Below are 27655 nucleotides of genomic sequence, written 5' to 3' on the forward strand. Positions count from 1 at the left end.
TATGAGTCTGATGTAATTTTGTTTTGAAAGCCTGGTCCAGTTACATTGACGCTGGCTGCCACCCATGTACTATGGTTAAAGGACAACACGAAAGTTGGCCATTCCTGGTACGACAGATGGTGGCTATTGAACATTAACAGAATATTACCACCGATATTCTGTGGTCAGAAGCGATAGGACGGTCACCTGCTGTGAATGACCAACTCTTGAGTCAATCAGGGATGGTGGTTAATTTGGTACTGATGTGGTACTGTAGCATAGAGGCTCAATGGTGGGTTTTTAGCAATTCCCCCTTACTCCAGTTGGTGGCTTTACCAAGACATAGGCCCTATTTGAATCCTTCCCTTCACCCCTCCTTGAAGTAATCAGTGACAGTGATTAGTGTAATCAGTCATCAGTGACAGTGATTAGTGTAATCAGTGACAGTGATTAGTGTAATCAGTGACAGTGATTAGTGTAATCAGTGATTAGTGTAATCAGTAATCAGTGACAGTGATTAGAAATGACTAGACAGATGAAAGCCATGTGATGGATCCCTGGCGTTCACCTATCCAATATCTAGTCCAGGGGTGTCAAACTCATTCCATGGAGGGCCCAGTTGTCCGCAGGTTTCATTTTTTCCCCTTTCAATTAATACCTAGACAACCAGGTGAGGGAATTCCTTAGTAATTAGTGACATTCTCAACAGTCAGAAGGGGCCTGCTGTGTTTACATTAGCAGAGAGTACTATGATTATGGCAGAAGCTCTATGAGTACTATGAGAATTATAGTTGGGCTTCACACGCAGTTTGCTCCCCATAGCCGGGACTACTTCTTCTGGTCGCCCGACCCTGTCGCAGTACGGGTGAGTGACGACACTCGGCCTACATGTGTAAACCCCATTAGCCGAATTCTAACTGTTTTGCTGCTGTACTGTAAGTAATCCTTTCCTTCAAAGACGTTTCCATGTGTCTTGTGAGTGGGTCGTAGGCCTTCCACTATAATGGCAGAGGGAGGTCTTCCTGTTACAACTGTGATTATAATGGTGTACAGGATGGGACCGTTTGAATCCAGTTCTTGGATGGATCTAGGTGGGGCTGCAGAAGTTCCAAAGCGTGCTTCCAGCAACTACAGTACGATTACATTTGTCATTGTTTTGGTTAACTCATCCCCCAGCCCAACATGGCTGTAGTAATATGCTATTAGAATAAAAGGCTGGATGAATGTAAATGTTATTAAAGGGATAGTTCACCCAAATCCCAAACTGAGACATTGGTTTCCTTACTCTGTAAGCAGTCTATGGAAAATGTATGACAGCAATCCATGCTTTGGTTTAATTTTCCTGGTTACGGGGTAAGGAAACCATCATGTCATTTTGTAATTTGGTTGAACTTTTCCTTTAACTTACAAACACTAGAAATACTGTCATGGGGTTTGAATTGGTTACATTTTGGTCAGAAGTATAACTTTCTGTGCCACAAGGTACATTACTTTCTGTGCCACAAGGTACATGACGAGTCTGTCTTTGGCTTACACAATATGGCTGAGTTTAAACAGGCAGCCCAATTCTGATCTTTTGCCCAAGTATTGGCAAAATATCTGATCTGATTGGTCAACAGACCAATAATTGGGCAAAAAATATGAATTGGGCTGATCATTGCTGACCATCCAGGACACGTTGCTGTGCAAATCAAACACACTTGGTGCAGGGTGAAAAAAATGTGTGTAACGCAGTGGCTGCGTACACACAGGCACTAATTGATATCCGACCAATCAGATCAACTCTTTTGCCGATAATTGGGCAGAGTATAAGAACTGGGCTGCCTGTGTAAATGCAGCCAGGGAGGAACATCTCCTATTCCAGTCACAGTCTGTACTTGAACAGTTACCGAGCCAAGCACTAGTAGCACAAGTTGCCTATGGTATCTTTGTATAAAGTTTTCAACTGAATTTGCAGTATGGGCTGCTCCTGGTTCTCTTAAAGCACCACTCGAGACCTCATCTCATTCAGTCCTCTCACACATGTAAAATATTCAAACACTTGAATAACAAATAAGGCAATTTACCTGAAAACAATTGCTATTGCCACCCACAAATTATTGATCCATGTCCATTGTGTGCCTGGATAAAACATAGCCAAAACATCTGGCTCTCAAAGGACACAGTCTGAACGTCTGTGTGAACGTGACGGCTGTTTGCGTTCTCAGGAATGGGGAAATGTGGGGATTTCATTCACACCCATACAGTAAGCCACATATCCAAAAAACTGACAGTGTGCCAGGAATAATAGTGGTAGAATTGCAAGTACTTGTCATCACACTGTCTGTCTGACAGGTGGTGAAAGGGCTTGAGTTTTGCCTAGGGGGGAGACGGAGGAGTGGATGGCCATGAGCAGCTGAAGGACAGGCAATTCTCCCTTCACACCTTCTGGTTAAACTCTCACACACACACAAACATACACACAAACCTGTTATTGACCAAACTTTTATTAAACCTTACTATGAGTCACACAGAAATGCCTGTGCACCCATAATTCATGACTTTATTGAATATACACTGAGAGTACAAACATTAGGAACCCCTTTCTAAAACTGAGTTAGAACCCCCTCTTGCCCTCAGAACAGCCTCAATTCATTGGGGCATGGACTCCACAAGGTGTCCAATACGTTCTACAGGGAGATGCTGGCCCATGTTGACTCCAAAGCTTCCCAATATTGTGTCAAGTTGGCTGGATATCCTTTGGGTGGTGGACCATTCTTGATACAGACGGGAAACTGTTGAGCGTGAAAAACACAGCAGCATTGCAGTTCATGACACAAACCAGTGAGCCTGGTACCTACTGCCATACCTCATTCAAAGACACTAAAATATTTTGTCTTGCCCATCCACCCTCTGAATGGGACACAATCCACATCTCAAATGTCTCAAGGCTTAAAAATCCTTCTTTAACCTGTCTCCTCCCATTCATTTACCCTGATTTGAAGTGGATTTAACAGGTGACATTAATAAAGGATCATAGCTATCACCTGGATTCACCTGGTCCGTTTGTCATGGAAAGAGCAGGTGTTCCTAATGTTTTGTACACTAGCATATGCTCTAGTGGTTAAGGCCTGTGTGAGAACGAATGCACTATGTTGTATCGTGTGTGTTTTTTTCTCTTCTTGTTTCTCATCAGATTTCTCTACATCCAGCTCATCACACTTCATGATGTTTTCTGTAGCCTCTCCCAAGCCGCCTGTCATCCCTGACACACACATCATCAATAACATTCCACCATGACAGCCCACTGCAGGAACGTGCGGGGGCCAACAGGAAAATAGATTTTTGAAGAACATGTAGAGGCTCTGTCTGTCTGTCAGGCTTTTGTCACATCTAATTCCCATGTCAACGAGCGGACCGGTCCTTTGTGTGGCGTGGCGTACAAATCTGTCCATAGGGGGACAGAGGTCAGGGGTCAGACGAATAGAATGATCACCCTGGAGCTGGGAGGATGTTAGGGGACTGGAGTCAGCATTGTGGCCCCTGGACCTCCGCCACTGTTTATCTCCCAGGGGCCAGGGCAGGCAGGTCAGGAAAGTCATGTGACCTTTAAAAGGGCATGTTTTTAATCAAATTGACTTTAATCTAACTTTATTCATACCACAATGGACAATTGTACTAGGTAAAGTTCCCAAATGCACAAAATGTATGCATGCATGACTAAGTTGCTTTGGATAAAAGCATCTGCTAAATGACATATGTATTAAAGTTATGTGTGTGCAAATACATGAAGTTAATTAATTCATCTATAACTTCATTCAAGCATACATTCTGGATCGCCATCAATATGATCATTGGAAAGCATAGTTTACTGGGAAAAAAGAGACAGAAAGTATAGAAACGCAAAATGTATTATAATAACACAGTTTATGCCAGACACTTTTATCATAGCGTCTTACAGTTAGTTATATATTCCGTGCATACATTGATATTTATCATTGGTCGCGGGAATCGAACCAACTACCCTAACGTTACAATCGCCATGCTCTACCAACTGAGCTAGAAAGGAGCATAAATAGAATAAAGTTAGAAGAATCCGATGCCCATGGCACAGCACAGTAGACCTGACCTCGGCAAGGCAGCTGAGCTGACGCTGTTCCTTTCAGTGATTGATATGAGCCTTGGAGCCGTCAGCAGAGGTTGGTTCATCAACTCAACATTGGCCCCTTTGTGAGCGCAGAGCGTCTGGGCGACCATGCTAAATGCAGTGTTGTTGTTTTTCATTATAAGCATTATATCTTATTATATCTCCGCAAACCAGATGTCGTAACGGATGATATGTTTGCTTCCCCAGGACATTTAGGCTGTATCATTTGGAACAGCAGGTGTAGGCTGTCATCGTTGATTTCGATGGTCAAACATACATTAGCCTATATAGTTCATTAGATTTTTTTCGCTCACTGTATTTCCCGTTTTATAGTCTGGGATATTGCAGAATGACAGTTACTTTGCTGGAGAACGATGATTTATACATCCATCTTTTATAGGAATAAATGTGTTCAGTTTGAACAAAGACATTGTACTGGTTTGTCTGTGCAAGAATGCAAGAAAAGTTCACATTTTATGACAAAAAAAGATTTCGAAATATTTCTAGAGGACACCATGATTCTCGAAGCCTACTTGGCTGACATCTCTGGAATTCAAATGAAATACTTTCAGGCAATAACACCACACCCATGCATTAATAACGGCGTTATTATACTGTTCTCATACGTATGTCACCGTTAACCCAGCCCTCTTCTGACCGGTGGGATTTGTCCCGTAGGCGCATGCCCAGTATGCGCTGTGTGTGACCACCAGTTCTCCATCTCCTCCACTATTCGGCCTGTATATGAGCGGATCACGAGAGAGAGCCGCATACGCTAATGTAGCCGACACAGAGGGTCTCATGGAGCTTGTCAAAGCGGCAGTGTTTTATTTGTCTTTTCGTTCACAATGCACTTTAGGATTTCAATAAGATGTATGTGTGTTTTGAGATAGTGACTTTTCTTCTCGCCTTCAACTTCTACGATTTGGTTCTTACTCAGGGTAAGTCTCCGCTTCGCTTTTCTTATTTCACTAAACATTACATACAGTAATTGATATGCCTGTGTCTCTCTAAGTCCATTTTTTTGTTCTCTTGGGGTCTGTACTTGATTCAAAACAGGCAAGGTATAAAATGATAAAGTTCGCTCAAGTGAGAGCAAATCCTTGTCGGCGACCCAAGTTTTCACTGCGCCGAGTTTTAACTTGTTGATTCACTTCTACAATATGCATCCTGCTGTATGAGACCTGTGAGTAGCCAGCAACCGTTTTAGGCTAGACTGTTTTATGAACAGAACAGACCACACTTTGTGTTTCCTAACGGTACTTTGTATTGGGACGTTTAAGTGACATTTGTCTAGTGTTTCGGAGGGAATACAGTAATGACCCCCCCCCCCCCCCCATTTAGGTTTCCGTTGTGAACATGATATCCGTAATTTTCCTTCACATTGTGTCACGCTGGTTTCTACCTCTCATTTCTGACACATTGTATCACGCAAATGGGGAGGGTCCCTTTACCGGTGATGGAACTGCTGCCAGCCATAGCTTGTTGTGTAGACTATTATATTCTGGTCATGACATTACATAATTTAATACGTCTTATATTTGTTTCTCTTCGGCGCCTTAGAATAGCCTGTTGATTATGCTATAGTATATCCTATTAAGGGCACTAGCTAGATATTGTGTGATGTAAAATCTCAACGTTTTACTTATTAGGTAATAACATGGCTGAACATTTGACACCACGTGAATGAAAGTGTAGCCTAAATCAAATCAAATCAAATTGTGTATGTCACATGCTTCGTAAACAACAGGTGTAGACTATCAGTGAAATGCTTAAGCTACTTACTGGCTCTGTCCAACAATGCAGAGAGAAAAAAACATAGAAATATAATAACACGAGGAATAAAACTGCATAGGCTCCACAATGACTAACACGGGGTACCAGTACCGAGTCCTTTGATAACGATAAACTGCTAATCCTTCACACCGGTCAATTAGCAAATACAGTGTTTAGGCTATGTAGGCGAGACTTTTATTAGGGTTAGACAACTGCCCTTGACTTTACTTTCTCATGCTAATAAATTTGGCAAAAGTGCTTGTTTGTTGCCATTTGTCACACTTACAATTTGTTAACCAGTTGGCGCACCCCCGTTTCAATATAACAACAATGTCTGAAGGCAACATTGTAGGCGTACCTTTCTTATCAATAGTCATTTGGCCACATCATTCATTGGTGCGGGATTCCTCAATCTTTACGGATGGGGTTAGGGTGGCAGCAGCAGCTCTAAATTCGCATCTGCCATATGAGGACTTTGATGTTGTGAAAAGTGCTGTGTGTCCACATGCGCACAGGATGTGGATTAGTTCGCGTAAATATCGCTCTAATCTGTCACACTGTGCATTGAACATGAAAGACGAGGCATCGTTTAGAACTGCAGTTAGGACCCACATTAGCCAGCTGGCATTATGAACTAAAGAGAATAAATGAACCTACACATGGGCCGTTTTGTGAAAAGTTCTACAATGTGATAGCGTAGTCCTCGCGCCTTGGGAACATCTGGGAAACGAATTTGGCCCCAATCGTGACCACTGCCGCAAGATAAAGTTTTCTCATTGTCCCACTCCCTCGGTTATTTCGTGTGAAAAATTCCCTAAATGTTTTTCTCCCCACTTAGCTAAAACTACCTCCCCCTTTCCTTTTTAGTTTATTTTCATGTATAGGCTATTCAGGCTCGTCATCCCTGTTTTAAGGGGATGCATCTGCAACCAATTGAACATCTCCTCAAAGTAAGTCTGGTTTAGGAACATGAGGCAGAATAGAATGGACGGCAGTCTTTGCATCATCTGAAATGTGTGTCATTTCAAGCATGCATCGTTTTTTTGCATCATGTTGTGCCATGCTTTTACAGACAACAAATGTAGTTATTGTTTTGTTCTAAGCAAATTCAAATAATAGGCAATAGTATAATAGGTATCATCATTTTTATGCAACGTTTTAAAATTTTGATTATGTAGCCTACCAAAGATATTAACTTGGCACATGGTTATTGAAATAATGGTATTTATTTTGATCTGACTCCAATAATTGTTCATTTCAGTAAATAGCATGTTTGCAAGAACATTGGTTTACATGAATATCAATGTGTATTATGTTTCAGATCTGAGACATAACTGAACAGTTTTCAGGTTATTAGATTAGGCTCTGTAAAGCATATGTACTTATGTTGACACAACATTGAAGTTGTTACAATAAGGGCCACCATAAATGTCAAGATTGTCAAGTTATACCTGAATGTGACTGGGGAACACTACATAGTCATGGTTCCATCTGATATAGGATCAGTACAGGACTCACTTGAAAGTGACACACTATTAAACTCCATATCCATTTGTATAGCAATAAGGCTGGATTTGCATCTCATCAACAAAGGCCTATAATTTTTTATTTTACAAGTAGATTTGATTTTAAAGACCCTCTCACGTTCTTTGCCTAAAAGTGTGGCATTTCTCCCGAGGGAGGTGAGACCTTTGTTCATTTCAATGGGTCCAGAGCAGACTGTCTGACGGGCGGGCTCAGAGGGTGGCAGCAACAGAACTGGAACTTATGTAATAGAACAAGACGGGTTCCTCATTTGATCACTCGCCAAAAAAAGACTCAAGCTGATTCCATCCCCACTACCTTTCCTTCCCCCCAAAACACACGCACACACACACACACACACACACACACACACACACACACACACACACACACACACACACACACACACACACACACACACACACACACACACACACACACACACACACACACACACACACACACACACACACACCACTTCCCTCACCTCTTTTCCCTCTACCTGGACATATGAAGTTCATTATGTTTGTTCATACTCTTATCTGTCCAACCCCCCCTCCCCCCATCCTTCCACCTCAGATGCATGTTCCCCAGTGTGTGTGTGTAGTCAGTGGAGGGACAGGCCGGCTCTGTGTCCCTTTTGATTTTCCTAATTGAATATGAAAAGAGGGGCGGGACAAACTCCCTCCATCTGGAGGCTGGAGTACAATCAGGGCCTCAACATCTGTTGCTCCACACAGACTGATGGTGTTCAGGTGCTCCTCCAGGGGTTGGAGGAATGTGCAGTGCCCTACGTGAGCTGCACACCTGGAGCGCACATGGACCTGCTGGTCACACTGGCTATCTTTACGTAACCACAACCACAGACACATAGGTGTAGTACCTCCATGTGAGGGTAAAATAGTCCAAACGTTAGACACACTATGTATGATTATGTGCTATATGTAGATAATCTGGAGTCAGGCATGCACATTTTTTTGTAAGAAGTTGTTCCCAAACGATAGGTCAGGAGCACTTACTGTTGGATCTTGGCTAAATTCTTTTGGGTTGTGGTGGGCCTTGTGGCTCAACACATTGATTGTGTTTGTTGAAATCCAGAATCTGGGTGGATGACCCCAAAAAGTTGGTCATCAATCATGGTTAAACATTAAGGGACCACCATCCTATGGCCATGTTTGGAGATAAATACTGAAAAGGCCTATTGTTTACTTTTTGAAGATTGTAATGTGCCAACAGCAGTGTAATTGATTTTTGCTTTATTGCTTGTGTGTTGCTATGAGGTTCCTAAATGGGAGTGTACTGGGGTTGATGAATTCAAACTGGACCCTGGTGTCGATCAATCCCGCATCCAATTTTAGCTCTGAGGCTACCCATCACCCGGTCTCTCTATTCCCTCTGGTTGTTTTATGAGTCCCTCAATCCTCACAGATGTCATTTAAACCAGCTGGTGGAAGATATTAGTGATGGCAGGAACTTTGTTTTAGATATCTAGCACTTCATCCATCATCATTTATCTCTTTAGAATATTGTGTGAAGAATTTTTTTGAAGATTCTTCAATGGAGCAGACTTTTATAGATGCAAGACACAATTTATGGCCTTTGATGTTTTCACACCCCGAGTACATTCTCTTCTTTAGCTGGTTTCTTATGGATCTTGCGTGATGGAGGGACACAGATTTTTGTCAAATAATTTGCCAGCCCAGCATGTGTTAAAAACACACTTTCATGTTTTTATTTGATAGTTGTTGGTCGATTTTCCTGTCTAGTTACTCTGGTAAAGACACTTCAATGAGGGAATCAAATAAACTCATTTGAGCACAAGTCAGTTGAATAAATACAAGTTATCTATCAACCATTGATTAAAGAGAGTTTGGTCTCCATGGATGAGGGGTTATGATGACAATATTAATATTCTCTATTCATTCACTTGTTGATTTGAATAATTACTCAGGAATTTGCTTCTCCTGGTCATATAGTCTATTATACACTCATACACTGAACAGAAATATAAACACAACATGTAAAGTGTTGGTCCCATGTTTCATGAGCTGAAATTAAAGATCCAAGACATTTTCCTTACGCACAAAAACCTTATTTATCACACATTTTGTGCATAAATTCATTTACATCCCTGTTAATGAGCATTTCTCCTTTGCCAAGATAATCCATCCACCTGACAGATGTGACAAACCAAGAATCTGATCAAACAGCATGATCATTACACTGGTACACCTTGTGTTGGGGACAATAAATGGCCACTCCAAAATTAGACATTTTATCACACAACACAATGCCACCGACATCTCAAGTTTTGAGGGAGCGCGCAATTGGCATGCTAACTGCAAGAATGTCCACCAGAGCTGTTGCAAGAGAACTGAATGTTCATTTCTCCTCCATAAGCCACCTCCAATGTCGTTTTAGAGTATTTGGTTGTAAGGCCGGTTTGGACGTACTGCCAAATATGTATGGCGTCGTGTGGGCAAGCAGTTTGCTGATGTCAACGTTGTGAACAGAGTGCCCTATGGTGACGGTGAGGTTATGGTATTAGCAGGCATACGGACAACGAACACAATTGCATTTTATCGATGGCAATTCGTGTGCACATAGATACTGTGGCGAGATCCTGAGGCCCATTGTGAGGCCAAGAGAAGCATATCTGCATTCCCAGTCATGTGAAATCCATAGATTATATTTTCATATAGTGCTACATACATTATATTTTCATGTAGTGCAGACATATATTTTCATGTAGTGCGTACATATACAGTATTTTCATATAGTGCAGACACATATTTTCATGTAGGGCATACATATATTTTCATATAGTGCAGACATATATTTTCATATAGTGCCGACATATATTTTCATATAGTGCAGACATATGTTTCATATAGTGCAGACATATATATCATACAGTGCAGACATATATTTTCATATAGTGCAGACATATATTTTCATATAGTGCAGACATATACGGAGCATATCAAACATTAGGAACACCTTCCTAATATTTCATATACAGATGTGGTCCAATATATTGGCTGCCTTGCACTTTACAATGGAGTGCAATGGAGCAGAACGTGTTATTTTCTTCTTCCTCAAAATGGGTTAATGGCTTGTGGTGCCTGCAACTTACAACAAGTAGGATAAATTACACTTGCAGAGAATCACTTGCCTCCAACTTCATTCATTAGAATTTTGAATGATTTAGTCCAGGCCATGTTTTGGCTTTGAAGTGAAAAATGTAAATTTCCGTTTAGATGATCATTTTTGGGGTCCTGTGCATCAAATAAAACAAATACACGTGTTAACACCAAAGGTTTTTTCAATTTCAACTTATTTTTGAATAAATAGTGACTCGTACATGGGTGCCATTATATTTGACTGCATCTGTAGTACAAAAGCCTACACATCTTTTTAGTGAATCAGGACACAGAAAGAGTTTTGGTGCGAGGAAACGTGTCTCCAGTCTCTCTCACATTTCTTCACAACACACTGATCCCTTAATGCCTCCCTGCTTATGTCAGATCGCAATGTATTAATGCACAGGAAGTCACCTTTGACCCAGAGGCATTAAACTCTCCCCTAGAGGGTTCAGGCTGCCAGAGAGGAATGCGGGAGCAGCCCAAACATCAGACAAGAATCCATGACTATTCACCATTGTGTTTGTGTGTGTTTATAGCCCCGATGGTGAGAAGAGGACATCCTAGGCTGAGTTCTGAAACACAATAGGAGAGAATATGAGATTAGAAAGTTCACTTTAGTCTGCTATATTATTGACATTTTAGTCTCTGAAATCGAGAGGTTTGATATTGTTTAAGTTGTTTGGAGAGAAAGGACACAGAGCGAAAGACAAAGCAACCTCCACAAGAGCATCCGCACAGGAAGCGGACTGGCAGGAACCGCTTTTTTTTGTGTGTGGGGGGGGGGGGGGCACATTGATATTCCACACTTCATCAGCGGCTATATGCTTCAGCCAGGGCTAGCGCTGCTGCTATTTCCAGCTTTGTTTGTTATAGCATAAATACCTCTCCATTTTATCCCTACTCTCTCCTGTGAAGATCTCCTTGTGTTTTGTAGCAAAATACGGGAAGCGGCTTTCGTCGGACGGCAGTGAGCAGAAAATACAGCCGTCCCAGGCCGGCCCGCATCAACACACACTCTAACGGCAGGTAGCCTAGCGGTTAAGAGCATTGTGACAGTAACTGAAAGGTCGCTGGTTTGAATCCCCAAGCCGACTACGTGAAAAATCTGCCGATGTGCCATTGAGCAAGGCACTTAACCCTAATTGCTCCTGTAAGTAGCAGAGTGTCATCTAAGTGACTAAAATGTCAAATGTATAACTGTTAAAGCCTGAAGCTGCTTTGTCAAATCTCAGAGCCTTTATTCGCAGTGTTTCAGAGTAGGAGTGCTGATCTAGGATCAGGTCCCCGATGCCTCATTCATTGGTATCTAAAAGGCAAAACTGACCTCGATCAGCACTCCTACTCAGAAACACTTTGTGAATACGAGCCCAGATATCCAGTAAGCTAAGCAGAGAAAACAGCTGAATGAAGCAGCTGAACCAACCAAGGCCTCGGCCAGCCCACTAGGTAAAGACAGACACAACACAACACTGGCCTGTCTCTGTCTGCTGCTGGTGCCAAGACTGCAGGATCAAAACGATCTGTGGTGTGGACAGAGGGATTTACTCCAACCACACAGGGCCAGATAGCTACTGAACTCACCCACGCAGTTACTACAGAGGCTTGGGTGAGCACCCGAGCCACAGACATGTAGCACAGAGTTTGGCAAACACTGTTTCAGATGTTGACACCTTAAGACAAGAATTTCAATTAGATTGTTATTGTCATGGAGTTATGGAAGACAGTTTGCTGAACTCTAGCTACAGCCTGGGCGAGGTTAGTTAATGTAGCTGTAGCCAGTCATAATGGCTTAAAGATGGCCGTCCCACATTGCGTGTCTGTCAGCGTTTTAGTTGACATATTTTACATTTCAGACAAATGTGGTGCAATAGTGTTAAAAATGACTCAGCAGTTTGTAGCTTTCTCAGAGCTGATACTGAGCTATTGTAGTGGCGTTTTTTCCCGCCTTACCCCCTCCTCCGTCCTCTCTTCTCTTCCCTTCCTTCCATGCCTTTGTTATTAGCCGCCAGTCTGTGCATTGTATAGTTGGAAAGTCAGACTGCATCTGCTGTGAGTGCTAAGTCCTGTGATCTTTCAGGCCAGTCATACGGTACATGTCCCTTTGTATATGCGTAGCGGGGCAGGAAATGGGATGGGTACGTCTTGGCAGATGTCTCCGTCCCGCCGATGAAAGCGGCGCGTCTGACGTGATTGATTCCCGCTCTCGAGTCGTGAGGAGAAGTAAGGGGCATCACACTGGGAGAAGAAGAGGGTGCTTTTGAGGTGGGCAGTGTGTCCCCCTCATGAATGTGCGTGCACACACTGATGGGGTTGTAGGAGAGACTGCACACACTTCTCTCACTGTATTTCTCTCTCTATCTATCTCTCTCTCTCTCACACTCACACACACACACACACACACACACACACACACACACACACACACACACACACACACACACACACACACACACACACACACACACACACACACACACACACACACACACACACACACACACACACACACACACACACACACACACACACACACACACACACACACACACACACACACACACACACACACACACTGCCTGCCTGCCTGCATGGCCAGAAAGTATGTTCTCTTGAGTGCCGGTGGAAGGGTTCACTCATTCTTCAGGCCTTCACAGCAAACACAACCCCCTAGCCCCACTAAACCAGCCACAACATAGAGTGATGTGTCTGTCACCCATCCACCCCAGATGACCAACCCTTAAAAGCCCTTTCAGTAGTCACCACCTCCATTGTGTTTGTGTAACCCCTCGGTGAGGGACCATGTGTGTTCTCTCTGTCCCCCTGACAGTATGGATGGATTACCCACCACACCAGGCCCCATTCCGACTCATCCGTTATCTCCTGGAGTTGAAGATAGCTGTGTGTGTTGTGACTTCCCTCACACTGTGCTCTCCTCTCCCCCATACAGTGCAGTCCATTCTCTCAGAGCTGACTACATACATACCCAACAGGCTGTTCTGGCTGAGGAAACACTCTGACACCAATACAGGCACTGGAAAGTTTGGGAAAACATACTCTACTCTACTATGCTCTGCTCTACTGTCCTGTTCGGTCCTGTCTTGTCCTGTCCTGTTACTGTACATTATATACTGTGTGTCCTCGTGGTGTCTGTCTGTCTCTCTGTCAGTCTGTCTCTAGGCCTACTATGCTCATTAGCAGCTCCTGGGGCCTCTGGCTCCCAGCTCTGTGTATTGCTGATGAGCTCTCCCCACTCCGCACAGCCAGAGCCTGTCATTGTCTATTAAAGGGCTCGCAGCGGGGCTCGACGTGCCTCACTGGCCAATTCATTTCTCCTCCTCCGACCTCCATATATTGTACAACCTCATCACACCATGCCACCGTCCACTGCTGGCCCATTCATCCCAATAGAAACATAAAGATAACAATGTCAAAAAAAAAGATAAAACACAACAATTCACGAAAAGTGCACAACTAGTGTTGTTGCCATGGCTTTTATCAACTGTCTGCCCTTGGCAACGGGTAATTTGTTTGGCCTCTCTCCTGGGTGAGGAGCACAAAGAGGGGCAGGCGAACAGCCGTACGGACACAGACGGGTGAGGAGGAGGGCTGGAGGCCGAATGGTCCACTGGCCGCGCCAATTGTGTCATTAAAATGGCAGCTCGTTAAGAGAGGGGAGCGCGGACTTGCGGTCACCACAATGCAGGCTGCTACGGGGCTACTTGGGTTGGGTCGGCTGAAGCTCGGCTCCCTCCCCCTGGTGAGTGCTCCTAGGCTTGCTAGCGGTTGGCGACTAACACTAACTCACTTTAATGAAGGATGACTGAGGCTGACGTGTTCCACACACGCCCAGCCCTGTCCAGCCCAACCTGCCTCATCTCTCCTCCTACATAGCTAGCTGGAATCTCTTCTCTCCTCCTACATAGCTAGCTGGAATCTCCTCCCTCTTCTCTCCTCCTACATAACTAGCTGGAATCTCCTCTCTCCTCCAACATAGCTAGCTGGAATCTCCTCCCTCCTCTCTCCTCCTACATAACTAGCTGGAATCTCCTCCCTCCTCTCTCATCCTACATAGCTAGCTGGAATCTCCTCCCTCCTCTCTCCTCCTACATAGCTAGCTGGAATCTCCTCCCTCCTCTCTCCTCCTACATAGCTAGCTGGAATCTCCTCCCTCCTCCTACATAGCTAGCTGGAATCTCCTCCCTCCTCTCCTCCTACATAGCTAGCTGGAATCTCCTCCCTCCTCTCTCCTCCTACATAGCTAGCTGGAATCTCCTCTCTCATCCTACATGTCTAGCTGGAATCTCCTCCCTCCTCTCTCCTCCTACATAGCTAGCTGGAATCTCCTCTCTCCTCCTACATAGCTAGCGGGAATCTCCTCCCTCCTCTCTCCTCCTACATAGCTATCTGGAATCTCCTCCCTCCTCTCTCCTCCTACATAGCTAGCTGGAATCTCCTCCCTCCTCTCTCCTCCTACATAGCTAGCTGGAATCTCCTCCCTCCTTTTTTTCTCCACTCTCCCCTGCCCAGAAAGTTTTGCCATGTTAACGCTTTACTCTTCTAGCAATTGGCCTATATGTATAGGGCTACATTGAAATGTTTCTTACAGAAGATATATTAAATGCATAAGCATGGTAGCAATTGAAAGGGAACAGTTTGGAGATTATGGGGAAATGATTAGACCAAAGTTGAGGACATAACAGTTCACCTGACACAAGACTGAAACCAAACATTACACTGTTGATTTTATGTGCATTTTACATTTACTGTACTTTTCGCTGAATTTGTTGAGAACAAAATCTCAAAATACTCTGGATACATTCAGTAACATGATAACAGTATTCGTGGAAAATGTGGGGTAGGTTCAACATAAGGCAAATAAAATGACAAGGGTTTGAGTGAGAGGACTAACTGGAGTCTCCAAGTGGTCACACACATCTCCAAAGTGTGCTCAGTTCTCAAGTCATTTCAATGCACTCATTTGAAAGGTTGTCCTATGACCAACATGACTAGCTAAGTTATAAACTACAATATTACAGTAATAGGCTTTCACAGGGCTAGTCAGAGAAACAGATGGTCATTTTGGTGAGCATAGAAAGGAGTCATGAGTGCATTCAGGTGCGTGTTCCGCAGTGAATTCTCTTCACAATCAACAAACATAGGCTCATTCTGTTCAGAACAACCCAGGGTCTGACGCCAGGTCCTCTTGTAACTGTAATCAAACATAGTGATCATAAATGTTGACACTGTATATGACGTGAGTTTTATGATATGGGTGTTTGGCTTGCTTGTATGACATTAAAGCGGTATTTATTATAATCCTCAACGTCTCATCTTTCAAAATACAATTTTCAAAATACAATCTTAATTTACAACATTTCCCTTACTCGGACAACAAGACATTAGCAAAAGTGGCCCAATTAGCGAGAGGGATGGGGGCAACTTCTTGTCACACGCGGTTCTCAAGTTTAGGATGTCTGTCAGTCAAAATCCACACGGAGCTGAGTGAGTGAGCTTGTATAGGATGTCACTGTACAGCCTTTGCGTTCCAATGTAGGCGCTTATCAGTGCCCAAATCTGCACTTTTCAACTCGTATTCGGGTAAGAGTGTATTAATGACACCCCCACCCTGTCCTCTTGTCTATGGTGGAGTGGCATGTCTCTGGCTATGTGTCAGTTGAGGCAAAGAGAGTAACAGAACAGTCACTACCGTGGTGATACTGTACTCCTCCACTGTCTCTCCTCTCCTCTACTGGACTGGGGAAGACAGAGAGTCACAGACACACAGAGCCAGGATGCCGAGGCCTGCTCTTCCTCACCACGACACTGCATCGGTCATGGCATGAATGGAATCCACAGGCTGTTGTGGAGCCTCCCTCTGGGTGGAAGCCACAGGGCCACGGGGTTCCACGGCCCCATATTGTAAACTGTCCCTACTCCCTCCCCCCCTCTGTCTGGTTCTCATTCCCGTTTGATCAGTTTTGCCGAAGCTGTCAAGTGCCGACCCTTTTAAGTTTTTGGCCTTAATTTCTGCCAGAGTTCAATTTTTCTCTTTGTCTCTCGCTCTGTCGCTGTCTCTGACTCCCTCACTTCAAATATCTGAACATCAAATGCTGCCTCTTCACGTAACTCACGCAAGAGATGAGAGCCGGGCTAACGTGTTCCTTCCCTTCGTTGCAAACAACTTTGCTGTGTGAAGTAGTTTGGGGAGCAGGGCATGAGGAGTCCAGAGGGGCTGGTCTGTGGGGCGGCTGGTGGGTTGAGTTAGCGTGGGAGGGGGGCATTAAAAGAGTTGGGGTGGGAGTGTGTACTGAGAGAGAAAGAGGTTGTGGGGGGGGGGGGGCTTGAAGAGGGGAATTCCTTTCATGTGGCTTGTGGGTGGGATTATTACTATTCCTCTGAAAACAGGGACACAGTAGCAGGGCTAGCTCAAAGTGCTAGCACATGTTACTGGGTTTCAAGAAAAGGAGAGAGATGGAGAGAGATTGAGAGAGAGGGAGATAAAAGAGTCAGAGAAAGAGAGAGTGAGTCAGCACCCGGAGACGCCTAGCTCTCTGACTCACTAAAAGGGGCCTTGTGGTTGTGAGTGGCTGGAGAGAAGACCGAGACCCTTTCCAAGTCCCTGCCTACCTCTAATGACAGACCATCTCTGTCCAAGACAACTGCATCGCCAATCCACTTTACTGCTCTCACTCACGCTCTGCAGTTCTATATATAGGTCATATGACATGTTGACATGTCTTTTCTGTTAAGAGAAAAGGTGAGTCAGTTCCTGCTACATAGTTAACCAACATGATTCAGGCCGGGGCAAGGTTTGTTTGTGGTGTCACTGGTGTTGTTTGCCGCTATTCTGTTAGCTCCCCTCGTATGACCCATGTCTTCCTCTCTGGTGTGTTAGTCACGCTGCTTCTCTCTGTTTACTCCCAGCCCTTTATAGCCTCCTAATGAATGTGGTGTCATTAGAAGCCAATGGAAACCATCGTAGCAATATGACAACAGATTTTGTTTAGCGTGGGCTGTCAGACAGGAAGGCTCTCTCACCTCAGAACAACAACAATGTGACAGGGGAAATTGTAGCGGTGCGCAGAGAGAACGCTAAGGGGTGTCACACTGATGCACATAGACACACACACACACACACACACAAACTCTCTCTTTCTCACACACAGACACACACACACACACACACACACACACACACACACACACACACACACACACACACACACACACACACACACACACACACACACACACATACTTTAAAGGCTACTACTGGGGGTCAAGCCAGAGAGATCTGTGTCTCATTACAAAGACAACTAGGGTGGTTCTGGTTTCCATCAGACCGAACCCAGACCAGGACCCTACCCAGACCAGACCCACTCGGATACATCACAGACGGTCAACGATGCAGCACTTAGACCCTAAAACACTTTCATCTCCACCGCTGCGTTTGTTGTTCCTCCTTTAGCATGTCACCGATACGAGATCGACATTAAGAAGACAAGAGTAAGGAAAAGAAAACAGAATCAAGTTGATGAAAGGATTGAGCCTGGATCAGACATAAATGGAGGGGAGGAAGAGAGGAGGAGACGAAGACCATGTCTGGGCCGAGATGAAAGACAAAAAGCTGGAGAGAGAGAATTCTGATAATTATGACATGTCCTCAAGGAGCATAAACAGATTATAATATGTTTCTGTAAGAGACCTTTTCCCCTTGTTGTGATTATTATTCGGAAGGCTAGAAGTCTGGCTTGAGCATGTGTGTGAGTTTCCTCTATCCAGTCTTCTCTCTCTCCACCCGCTCTTCTCTCTCTCTCTCCACCTTCTCTCTCTCTCTCTCCATCCCCTCTATTTCTCTCTCTCTACATCCCCTCTTCTCTATTTCTCTGGGTCCCATTATGCCCGATGTTCTGTCTGCTATATGTCCTCAGGTCATGGAATTGAGGTTATTCACTTTTATTTAAGACCACAAACGTCTCTTCTGACAGTTTTATTCTGTATTATTCTGTATTTATTTTGTATTTTTTTGTATGGAACTGAATATTGTGTATGTTTCCAGTCTTGAGCGTCTTAAGATGTCCTGACAAAAACGATGCGGTAAAATGTATTGTATCATGCTTCATTGTTAGGCCATTGATGTGTTTGCGTTGGTTACTTTGGGGCAGAAGGTCTTGGTTAAGCAGAGACCAATGCTTTCTCAAGAATGCACACTTGTTGCTCTGAAAGGGTAGATAATAAGAGCTTACTCCAGATCTGTTTAGTCTGCAGACATTGTTGACCAGACGCACAAAGGATGAAATAGGTGTATTGAGACAAACACATAAGCTCAGCTGTAATACCATTATCAATCAATCGCTCCAGCCCCAAAGCAGAACTGTGTTTTTAAGCCACTGTGAATCCGTTCTATTTATGGGTGGATTTCAAGGTGCCGCCCGCCTGGAGAGTCTCTTCGGGTTTGCCAGGGCTTAAGACAAAACAAGCTGGGGAGTGAGTGAGTGCTACTGTATCAAAGCAAAGGCTTTCCCTGCAAAGACTAACTCCTCCGTGTCTGTCTGTTTCTCCTCCACAGATTCGTCCTGCTGCCACCATGCTGCGGAACTCACACCATGTAGGGAAGCCTGCGATCAGGTAAGGGAGGCCACAGACTGAACAAACACACACACACAGTTTAAAGTAGAGCACAAGAGTGAGAGAACTTTAGCCCCAGCACAATGGTCTCCGTATTATTTGTAGCTCATAAATAATGACTATTTGATGAAGAGCACTGAAATGTATTTTTTTCTCTGTCCTTTGAAGTGTAGCGATGAGCGCTAGAATAACAATTCTGCCTGTCTCCCATTTGAGTTAGGAGCAGGTGAGGGGTCTATCTTCTTTTGTTCCTCTTATGCCCTCTCTCGCTCTCTAGCTCTCTCTCGCGCTCTCGCGCTCTTCAGATGTAAGATCTTAATTTGATCACTCTATTGTTTCCGAGAATGTTCCTGCACAGCAGGAAATGCAAACTTTAGAAAACGTTGAAAAACTCAAATACACTACAAGTTTGCATTTCCTCTTTGAAATGTTTGTTTTGCCCGAACAAAAAAGGTATCGATCCCTACAAAAATGTCCATGAATTATAATCCACATAATAATTCACATTTCCCGTTGCTGCAGGATTATTTTCCTGCTGTAGCAAACGATCTCAAATTAAGATCCTACATCTGTAGCTCTGCATCTTATTCTTATTTATTGTAGTGAAGGAATCTGCCAAAGCAGTGCACAATTTCATGGATCCTTGCCTTCTGTGTCTCACTAAGACATGAAAGAGACATCTGAAAGGCTTTTTATTTTTTATGGAACCGAAAAGGGCAGACCCCTAGCCCATTTCAGTAGGCTATTACTGGTGGCGTACCACCAGCACCACTCTCCCCTCCCCTTTACAGAGAGAGAGAGACTCATTGATGCTGTAGTGTTGAACCACGCTCAGCAAGGTCGCCCTGTCCCCAGCACTGCACCTGCCACTGAGGGGGGAGATCCAAATTATAGAGGGGGGAGAGAAAGTAAGAGAGTGACAGACAGAGAGAGAAAGAAGGGGGAGAGGGCAGAGATATAATGTCCGTCTTGTTCGCGTCCCTGCAAGCGGCTGTGTTTCTGCAGAGAAAGTGTTTTTTTTTCAGGGGTGTGCCACAGGGCTCCGTGTAAACAGTGTTCCATTTCTTCTTAGGGGATGACTACCTCTTTGATGAGGGGAGGCCTTCAGTCTCTGAAAGGACAAGGTCATTCCTCTTTGGATGTTTCAGTCTGGCACCCCACATTTATTTATCTTTCAAAGTTGGACTGAGAAAGAGAGAGAAGTTTTATATACTGAACAAAAATATAATATAAATATAAATGCAACGATTTGAAAGTTTTTACTGAGTTACAGTTTATATAAGGAAACCAGTCAATTGAAATAAATTCATTAGGCTCTAATCTATGGATTTCAAATGACTGGGAATACAGATATGTATTTTTCCATGTGTTTGATGCCATTCCATTTACGCCGTTTCAGCCATTATTATGAGCCATTCTCCCCTCAGCAGCCTCCTGTGCTCAGCAAACCACTCGCCTACACGACGCCACTTGGTCTGCGGTTGTGAGGCCGGTTGGACACTGCCAAATTCTCTAAAACGATGTTGGAGGCGGCTTATGGTAGAGAAATGAACGTTATATTTTCTGGCAACAGCTCTGGTGGACATTCCTGCAGTCACCATGCCAATTGTACGCTTCCTCAAAACTTGAGTCATCTGTGGCATTGTGTTGTGTGACAAAACTGCACAATTTAGTGTGGCCTTTTATTATCCCCAGCACAAGGTGCCATTGTGTAATGATCATGCTGTTTAATCAGCTTCTTGATATGCCACACCTGTCAGGTGGATGGATTATCTTGGCAATGGAAAAATGCTCACTAACAGGGATGTAAACAAATTTGTGCACAAAATTTGAGCGAAATACGTTTTTTTCGTGCATATGGAACATTTCTGGGTTCTTTTATTTCAGCTCATGAAACATGGCACCAACACTTTACATGTTGCGTTTATATTTTTGTTCAGTGTAAAAAAGGTGCTATCTACGTAGAACCTAAAAGTGTTCTTCACCTGTCTACATAGGAGAACCCCTTGAATAACCCTTTTTGGTTCCAGGTAGAACCCCTTTGAGTTCCATTTAGAACCCTGTCCACAGAGGGTCGTACATGGAGCCCAAAAGAGTTCTACCTGGAACCAAAAGGGGTCCTACCTTGAGCCAAAAAGGCTTCTCCTATGGGGACAGACGAATAACCTGTTTGGAACCCTTTTTTTCTAAGAGTGTAGGTTGTACGTTTCCATGGCCCAAATTAACCACGTCTTTGTAGTGTTCTGCAGATGTATTTTATTAACGGCCAAGAACTCACCGCTCGACAGCTGCTTTCGAAGGTACAGATCTTGGGAATGTTCCAACTGTAAGAAGATTACCGTCCGTCAGTCCCTAGCGTATACCTCAATGTATTTCACCTCACAAATAAAGAATGTGTTATTAGATTCAGGTGATTCATTCCATGTGCACTTGATGTTCTGGATAGAATGAGTAATGAGGATAAACAGTGAGAATACATGAACAGAAAGTAGAACAAGCCAACTTTATCACCCTGGTTAGAATAAAACAATAGCAGACACACGGTGGTGTAGATGTCAGTATCACAGACGAGTCAAAAGGAAGATGCCGTTCAACAGTTGGGGGTCTGAACTCCGCTTTAGTGTCGAAATACTCTACTACTACTACTACAACATATTACTCAGATATTACACAATAACTTCTCTCGCTGAATCCAACTGTGGTCTTTTTTGTTGTTGTGAAGTTAAACAACGAAGGAGTGAAGGAGACCAACCAAAAACAACATCAACTCCCATCATGTGTTCAGTCTTTTAGATTGCTCTGACTAAGTGGCTATGAATCTTCCAAAGTTAAAAGCCAGAGAGTGTTGGCAGGCGCAGGATTCTCCCAGACCGTGTGGGAGTCAACCAACAGCTCCTCACCCTGCGTTGATAAGGCCACAGTTGGCAGCTGTCATTGGCCCTGCCATGTTTGTTTTATGTCGCAGGGTCACACGACCTAGAGAGTCCCGCCTGAGTGTGAATAGAGTTAAGATGAACTCTTCTGTCATTTGGGGACGATTTCTACTTTTTTTCAGGCAAATGTTAGTCTTGTTAATTGAGTGGTAAGTGTAAGCATACCAAATGGCTGTTGTTGTTACGATACTGTTGTTACATGAGAATTTCATTATACAAATCTTGTTTACATAGATTAGAGGTGTGGGGGGGGGGGTAGATCAGATTTAATATTGCAGATAGATTGTGTTTCCCATAAATGTAATTGTCCACATCATTTCCAATCCCCCTTATACTTTTTGTGAATATATATATATATATATATATATTCCTTTATTATTTTCCCCTAACCATACCATCCCTCCCCTAATTGGAGTAAACTAATGGTCAACAACACTTAGGCTTCTACTTCCAGCTTATACATACTATATACATTTTACGGACTATACATACTATATACATTTTACGGACATGGTATATTTTACATGAATTATCTTTTGTTTGTTTTCAGTCCCATCCTTCAGCTTCAACTCCCCCCATCTATCTCTGAAGACCAACCAGTTTTGATTTCTATTTGCCATCTATTTTTCAACTGTGCTGTGATGTTTCACAAAAGTTCTGAACCTTTCTTTTCTCATAGATTCTACACATTGTCAATTAAAGATAAATATTTTTGCTAAGAGTATTTTATATTATTGATCGATTGACAATACATTTTTTAATCACCCAGCAGTGCTATCTGTAGGGTTAGCTCCAGGTAAATGTTGCAATTCTTCATCCATTCCTGAACCTGCTACATATGGACAGTACCAAAACAAACCATCTAATGATTTTGTCTCTTCGCAGCAAAATCTGCAGATCTATCCCCCATATTTATAACATTGTAGTGGTTGCAAGAATGTTGTATAATTTAAATGGAAAAACTCTACGTTATGAATCCAGCGTTGTTTTGTGTATCAGTTCATAAACCATGTGCCATGGAATCGTAAATCATTGAAAATCTCTTCCCAACTATTTAGATACATATATTGCAAATGTATGGATATTGTTCTTGGTGAAAACATGTTTTGAATTCATTATAACACACTGGTTTTCTGTTTCCAGCTCGCCACCATAAAAAGCGAATCTCGTTTGAAGCACCTACTACAGCGATTACCAAGCTACTGCCCTGAGTCTATGGTAAGTGCCGATTTCTGGTCTACAAATAGTCTTCGGTCAAATGCGTCTGTAATAAAGTTGGCTATGAAATCTTTCATTATGACAGAGGAAATGTATCGGTGGCCGTGGTAAAGCTTATACGCATTAATCACAAGTCTATTGCACCGGGTTTGGCTACAAGTATAAAATAAGTATCAAAAAGCGGAGCTTGAAACCAGGCTTAACACTCCTCACCCACCAACGTAATTACAAACCCTAATGTTTTTGATCTGCTCGAAACAGACAATTAGGAACCAGTCTGTCATTAGCTAGAGGTAAATACTTTATCTTATTTGCACACGTCTTGCACCCATTTGCTAAAATGGATTAGATGTTTGGATTTTGGAAACGATTTCACCGGCATATTAGCACTGAAGTTCCATGGTTCCTTTCACTCTCAGACCCCGCAAAACATCTCAAAGCTGTTCTAAGGGATTCTTGGCTCTGTGGGGTGTAATAGAAGATGTACTAAAATTTGCCCCCTGTCGTCCTTCATGTTCTGAAACTTTCTTGGGTTTCCCTTCATCACAAATCATGTTTATACTTCATGTAAATATATAATGTCTCTCCGTCGGCCTCGCAAATTAGTGATGCCTGACAAGCGGCTCCTCTCTTCGCGAGCCAGCTGACTGACACGAGTGAGTGTTTACAATGATGTACGGAGTTGGACCTCAGACGATGTCCAGTTTTTAAAGTTGATCATCTTGTTTTAGGGCTGTAGAGAGAGTGTGTGCTCTCTGAGCCACTCAATGCCCGTTCTCCATGCGTTGTGCTCTCTATCCGGAGGAGCCTGGGATGTTTGTGTTTATTACTGTGTGTTATTAATCCCACACAGTATGTCACCACAAAGCTCTTATGAGTTTATGTGTCTCTGTTGTTTTTTTCCACTGCATTCATATATGTTTTAATTAAAAATAAAATGCTCTCTATAAAATTCAATAGCCTGTTGTTTCACCAGAGCCAAGCGTTCTCTGAGGTCATTTTTTCTAGGGCTGAAAAAAATGTTGGGACAGGATGTCTAGAAATGCACAGAAATCCTTACTTTTACAAACCCCAGACAGAGGTCTTCCGTGTGGTTGATTCATGCTCACTTATGTTCAACACAAGGCCCCTTAATTTTTAATTTGTTCCAACTAAATAGACACCACCGTACGTCAAACAACCTGTCGTTCTGTTATGAACTATGAACTGTTATGAACTGGGCATTTTCATGGCATTTTCTTCTCCTGTTCTCTTGCTTGTTCTGGCGTTGGTCCTCTGTTTATAATGCTATGACCTTTCTTCTGTATTTCACAGAATGAGCTTTGGATTTGCATCAACTCCACACTACCTGGTAAGATCTGCAGGCAGCGTTTCAAAGGGATACATTGCTGTTACAGACAAATCTACCTGTCAGAACATAACATAATGCCTCCCAGATGCAAAAACATTGTTGATCCTTATGCACGCACACGCACACACGCACACACGCACGCACACACACGCACGCACGCACACACACGCACGCACGCACACACACGCACACACACACACACACACACACCACGTGCACACACACACGCAAACACACTCACAGTTGCTTAGCTCAACACTGTGTACCCATTGAGCCCACACTAAAAGTCCATATAAGTCCACAGTTTAAAGCCAGACTCAGTAAGTCTCATTTACATAGTTTGTGTTCATGAAATATCAAACTATCGGGGCAACAGTTTTACTTGTTTGTAAACAAACCTAGGCAAGACGTCATAACGTGCTCTACCGAAGATTTCTCAAGCGGCCGCTGGGCCAGCAGCCCTTTGATCAGTATAAGACAGCTGGTGTTCTCATTTGCTTGTAGCCTACAACTGGCACTTTAGGTTACTCTACCGTATTATAAAAATGAGTCGGCTATGGACGTTATAGCAGTATAACGTTATTCTAATTAACACACAATGATATACTGCGCCACAACGGTAGGCTATATAGCGCCGTGCGAGTAAGTACATTAACGTTTACTTGGCTGTAGGCTAATCACCCACCCGTAGGTTATGCACATTACAAGCAATGCGTGTGTGGATGTATCTTTTTTCTCGCCAGCTAAATTAGCTAGCTTGCTAATTAGCTTCACTGACCAGTAGACAGAGCTGGCTTTTGTGATTTTTTTGGCACTGTCCACGGTGTCCAGCATACTGGTTATGCTGAGGAGTCTAAAATGTGGTCCAACTAGCTCATGCATATGATATGTTGTACCCACTATGACTATTAAAACCTTCCCTAACCAGAAACCGTGGATGGATGGCGGCATTCGCGATAAACTGAAAGCGCGATCCTCCGCATTTAACCATGGATAGAGGTCTGGGAATATGTCTGAATATAAACAGTGTAGCTATTCCCTCCAAGGCAATAAAACAAGCAAAATGCCAGTACAGAGACGAGGTGGAGTCGCAATTCAACAGCTCAGACATGAGGCTAATGTGGCAGGGTCTACAGGAAATCACGGACGACAAAAATACATCCAGTTATGTCACGGACACCGACGTCACGCTTCCAGACAAACTAAACACCTTCTTTGCCCGCTTTGAAGATAATACAGGGCCACCATCGCGGCCAGCTAACAAGGACTGTGCCCCCCTCTCCTCCATGGCTGACGTGATTAAAGCATTTAAACATATTAACCCTCGCAAGGCTGCTGGCCCAAGATGGTATCCCTAGACAGGTCCTCAAAGCATGCACAGACCAGCTGGCTGGTGTGTTTACGGACATATTCAATCGCTCGCTATCCCAGTCTGTTGTCCCCACATGCTTCAAGATGGCTACCATTGTTCCTGTACCCAAGAAGGCAAAGCCAACTGAATTAAATGACTACCGCCCCGTAGCACTCATTTCTGTCATCATGAAATGCTTTGAGAGACTAGTCAATGATCGTATCACCTCCACCTTACCGGCCACCCTAGACCCACTTCAGTTTGCAACAGGTCCACAGATGATGTAATCGCCATCAAACTGCCCTATCCCATCTGGACAAAAGGAATACCTTTGTCAGAATGCTGTTCATTGACTACAGCTCAGCATTCAACACCATAGTACCCTCCAAGCTGATCATCAAGCTGGAGGACCTGGGTCTCAACCCCGCCCTGTGCAATTGGGCCCTGGACTTTCTGACGGACCGTCCCCAGGTGGTGAAGGTAGGAGACAACATCTCCACTTCACTGACCCTCAACACTGGGGCCCCACAAGGGTGCGGGCTCAGCCCCCTCCTGTACTCCCTGTTCATCCACAACACCGTGGCCATGCAAGCTTCCAACTCAATCATCAAGTTTGCAGACGACACAACAGTAGTGGGCTTGATTACCAACAACAATGAGACAGCCTACAGGGAGGAGGTGAGGGCACTCGGCGTGTAGTGTCAGGAAAATATCCTCTCACTCCACGTCAACAAAACAAAGGAGATGATTGGGGACATGAGGAAACAGCAGAAGAAGCACCCCCCTATCTACATCGAAGGGACAGCAGTGGAGAAGGTGGAAAGATTCAAGTTCCTCGGTGTACACATCACAGAAAAACTTAATGGTCCACTCACACAGACAGTGTGGTGAAGAAGGTGCAACAGCACCTCTTCAACCTCAGGAGGCTGAAGAGATTTGTTTTGTCACCCAAAACCCTTACACACTTTTACAGATGCAAGATCGAGAGCATCCTGTCGGACTGTATCACAGCCTGGTATGGCAACTGCACCGCCCTCAACCGCAAGGCTCTCCAGAGGGTGGTGCAGTCTGCACAACTCATCACTGGGGGCAAACTACCTGCGTCCATGACACCTACAGCACCCGATGTCACAGAAAGGCCAAAAAGATCATCAAGGACATCAACCACCCGAGCCACTGCCTGTTCACACCGCTACCATCCAGAAGGCGAGGTCAGTACAGGTGTTTCAAAGCTGGGACCGAGAGACTGAAAAACATCTTCTGTCTCAAGGCCATCAGACTGCTAAACAGCAATCACTAACTCAGAGAGGCTGCTCCCTACATTGATACTCAATCATTGGCCACTTTAATAAATGGATCACTAGTCACTTTATACAATGGAGGACACTCTAAACAATCCACTTAAATAATGTTTACATATCTTACATTACTCATATCACATGTAAATACTGTATTTTATACATATACTTACGTGTACATATTCTCATTCACCTCTTTAGATTTCTGTGTGTTTGATAGTTGTTGAGGAATTGTTCGATTACTTGTTGGTTATTACTGCACTGTCGGAACTAGAAGCACGAGCATTCCGCTACACTCACATTAACATCTGCTAACCATGTGTAT

The 27655-nt window shown here is 43.7% G+C and overlaps 1 protein-coding gene across 1 annotated transcript in view; it reads left to right on the forward strand.

The window, feature by feature from the left end:
• Positions 1-4791: 4791 nt before the first annotated feature.
• LOC135517362 (reversion-inducing cysteine-rich protein with Kazal motifs-like) overlaps positions 4792-27655 on the forward strand; it is a 57057-nt gene continuing 34193 nt past the window's right edge. Inside the window, exons 1-4 of the mRNA XM_064941589.1 lie at positions 4792-5046; positions 19121-19179; positions 23256-23330; positions 24645-24681. Of these exons, the coding sequence (XP_064797661.1) occupies positions 4977-5046; positions 19121-19179; positions 23256-23330; positions 24645-24681 (241 nt within the window). The 5' untranslated portion in view covers positions 4792-4976. The remainder of the gene's footprint in view (positions 5047-19120; positions 19180-23255; positions 23331-24644; positions 24682-27655) is intronic.

This window comes from Oncorhynchus masou, chromosome 28, assembly GCF_036934945.1.
Source record: "Oncorhynchus masou masou isolate Uvic2021 chromosome 28, UVic_Omas_1.1, whole genome shotgun sequence".
NCBI lineage: Eukaryota > Metazoa > Chordata > Actinopteri > Salmoniformes > Salmonidae > Oncorhynchus > Oncorhynchus masou.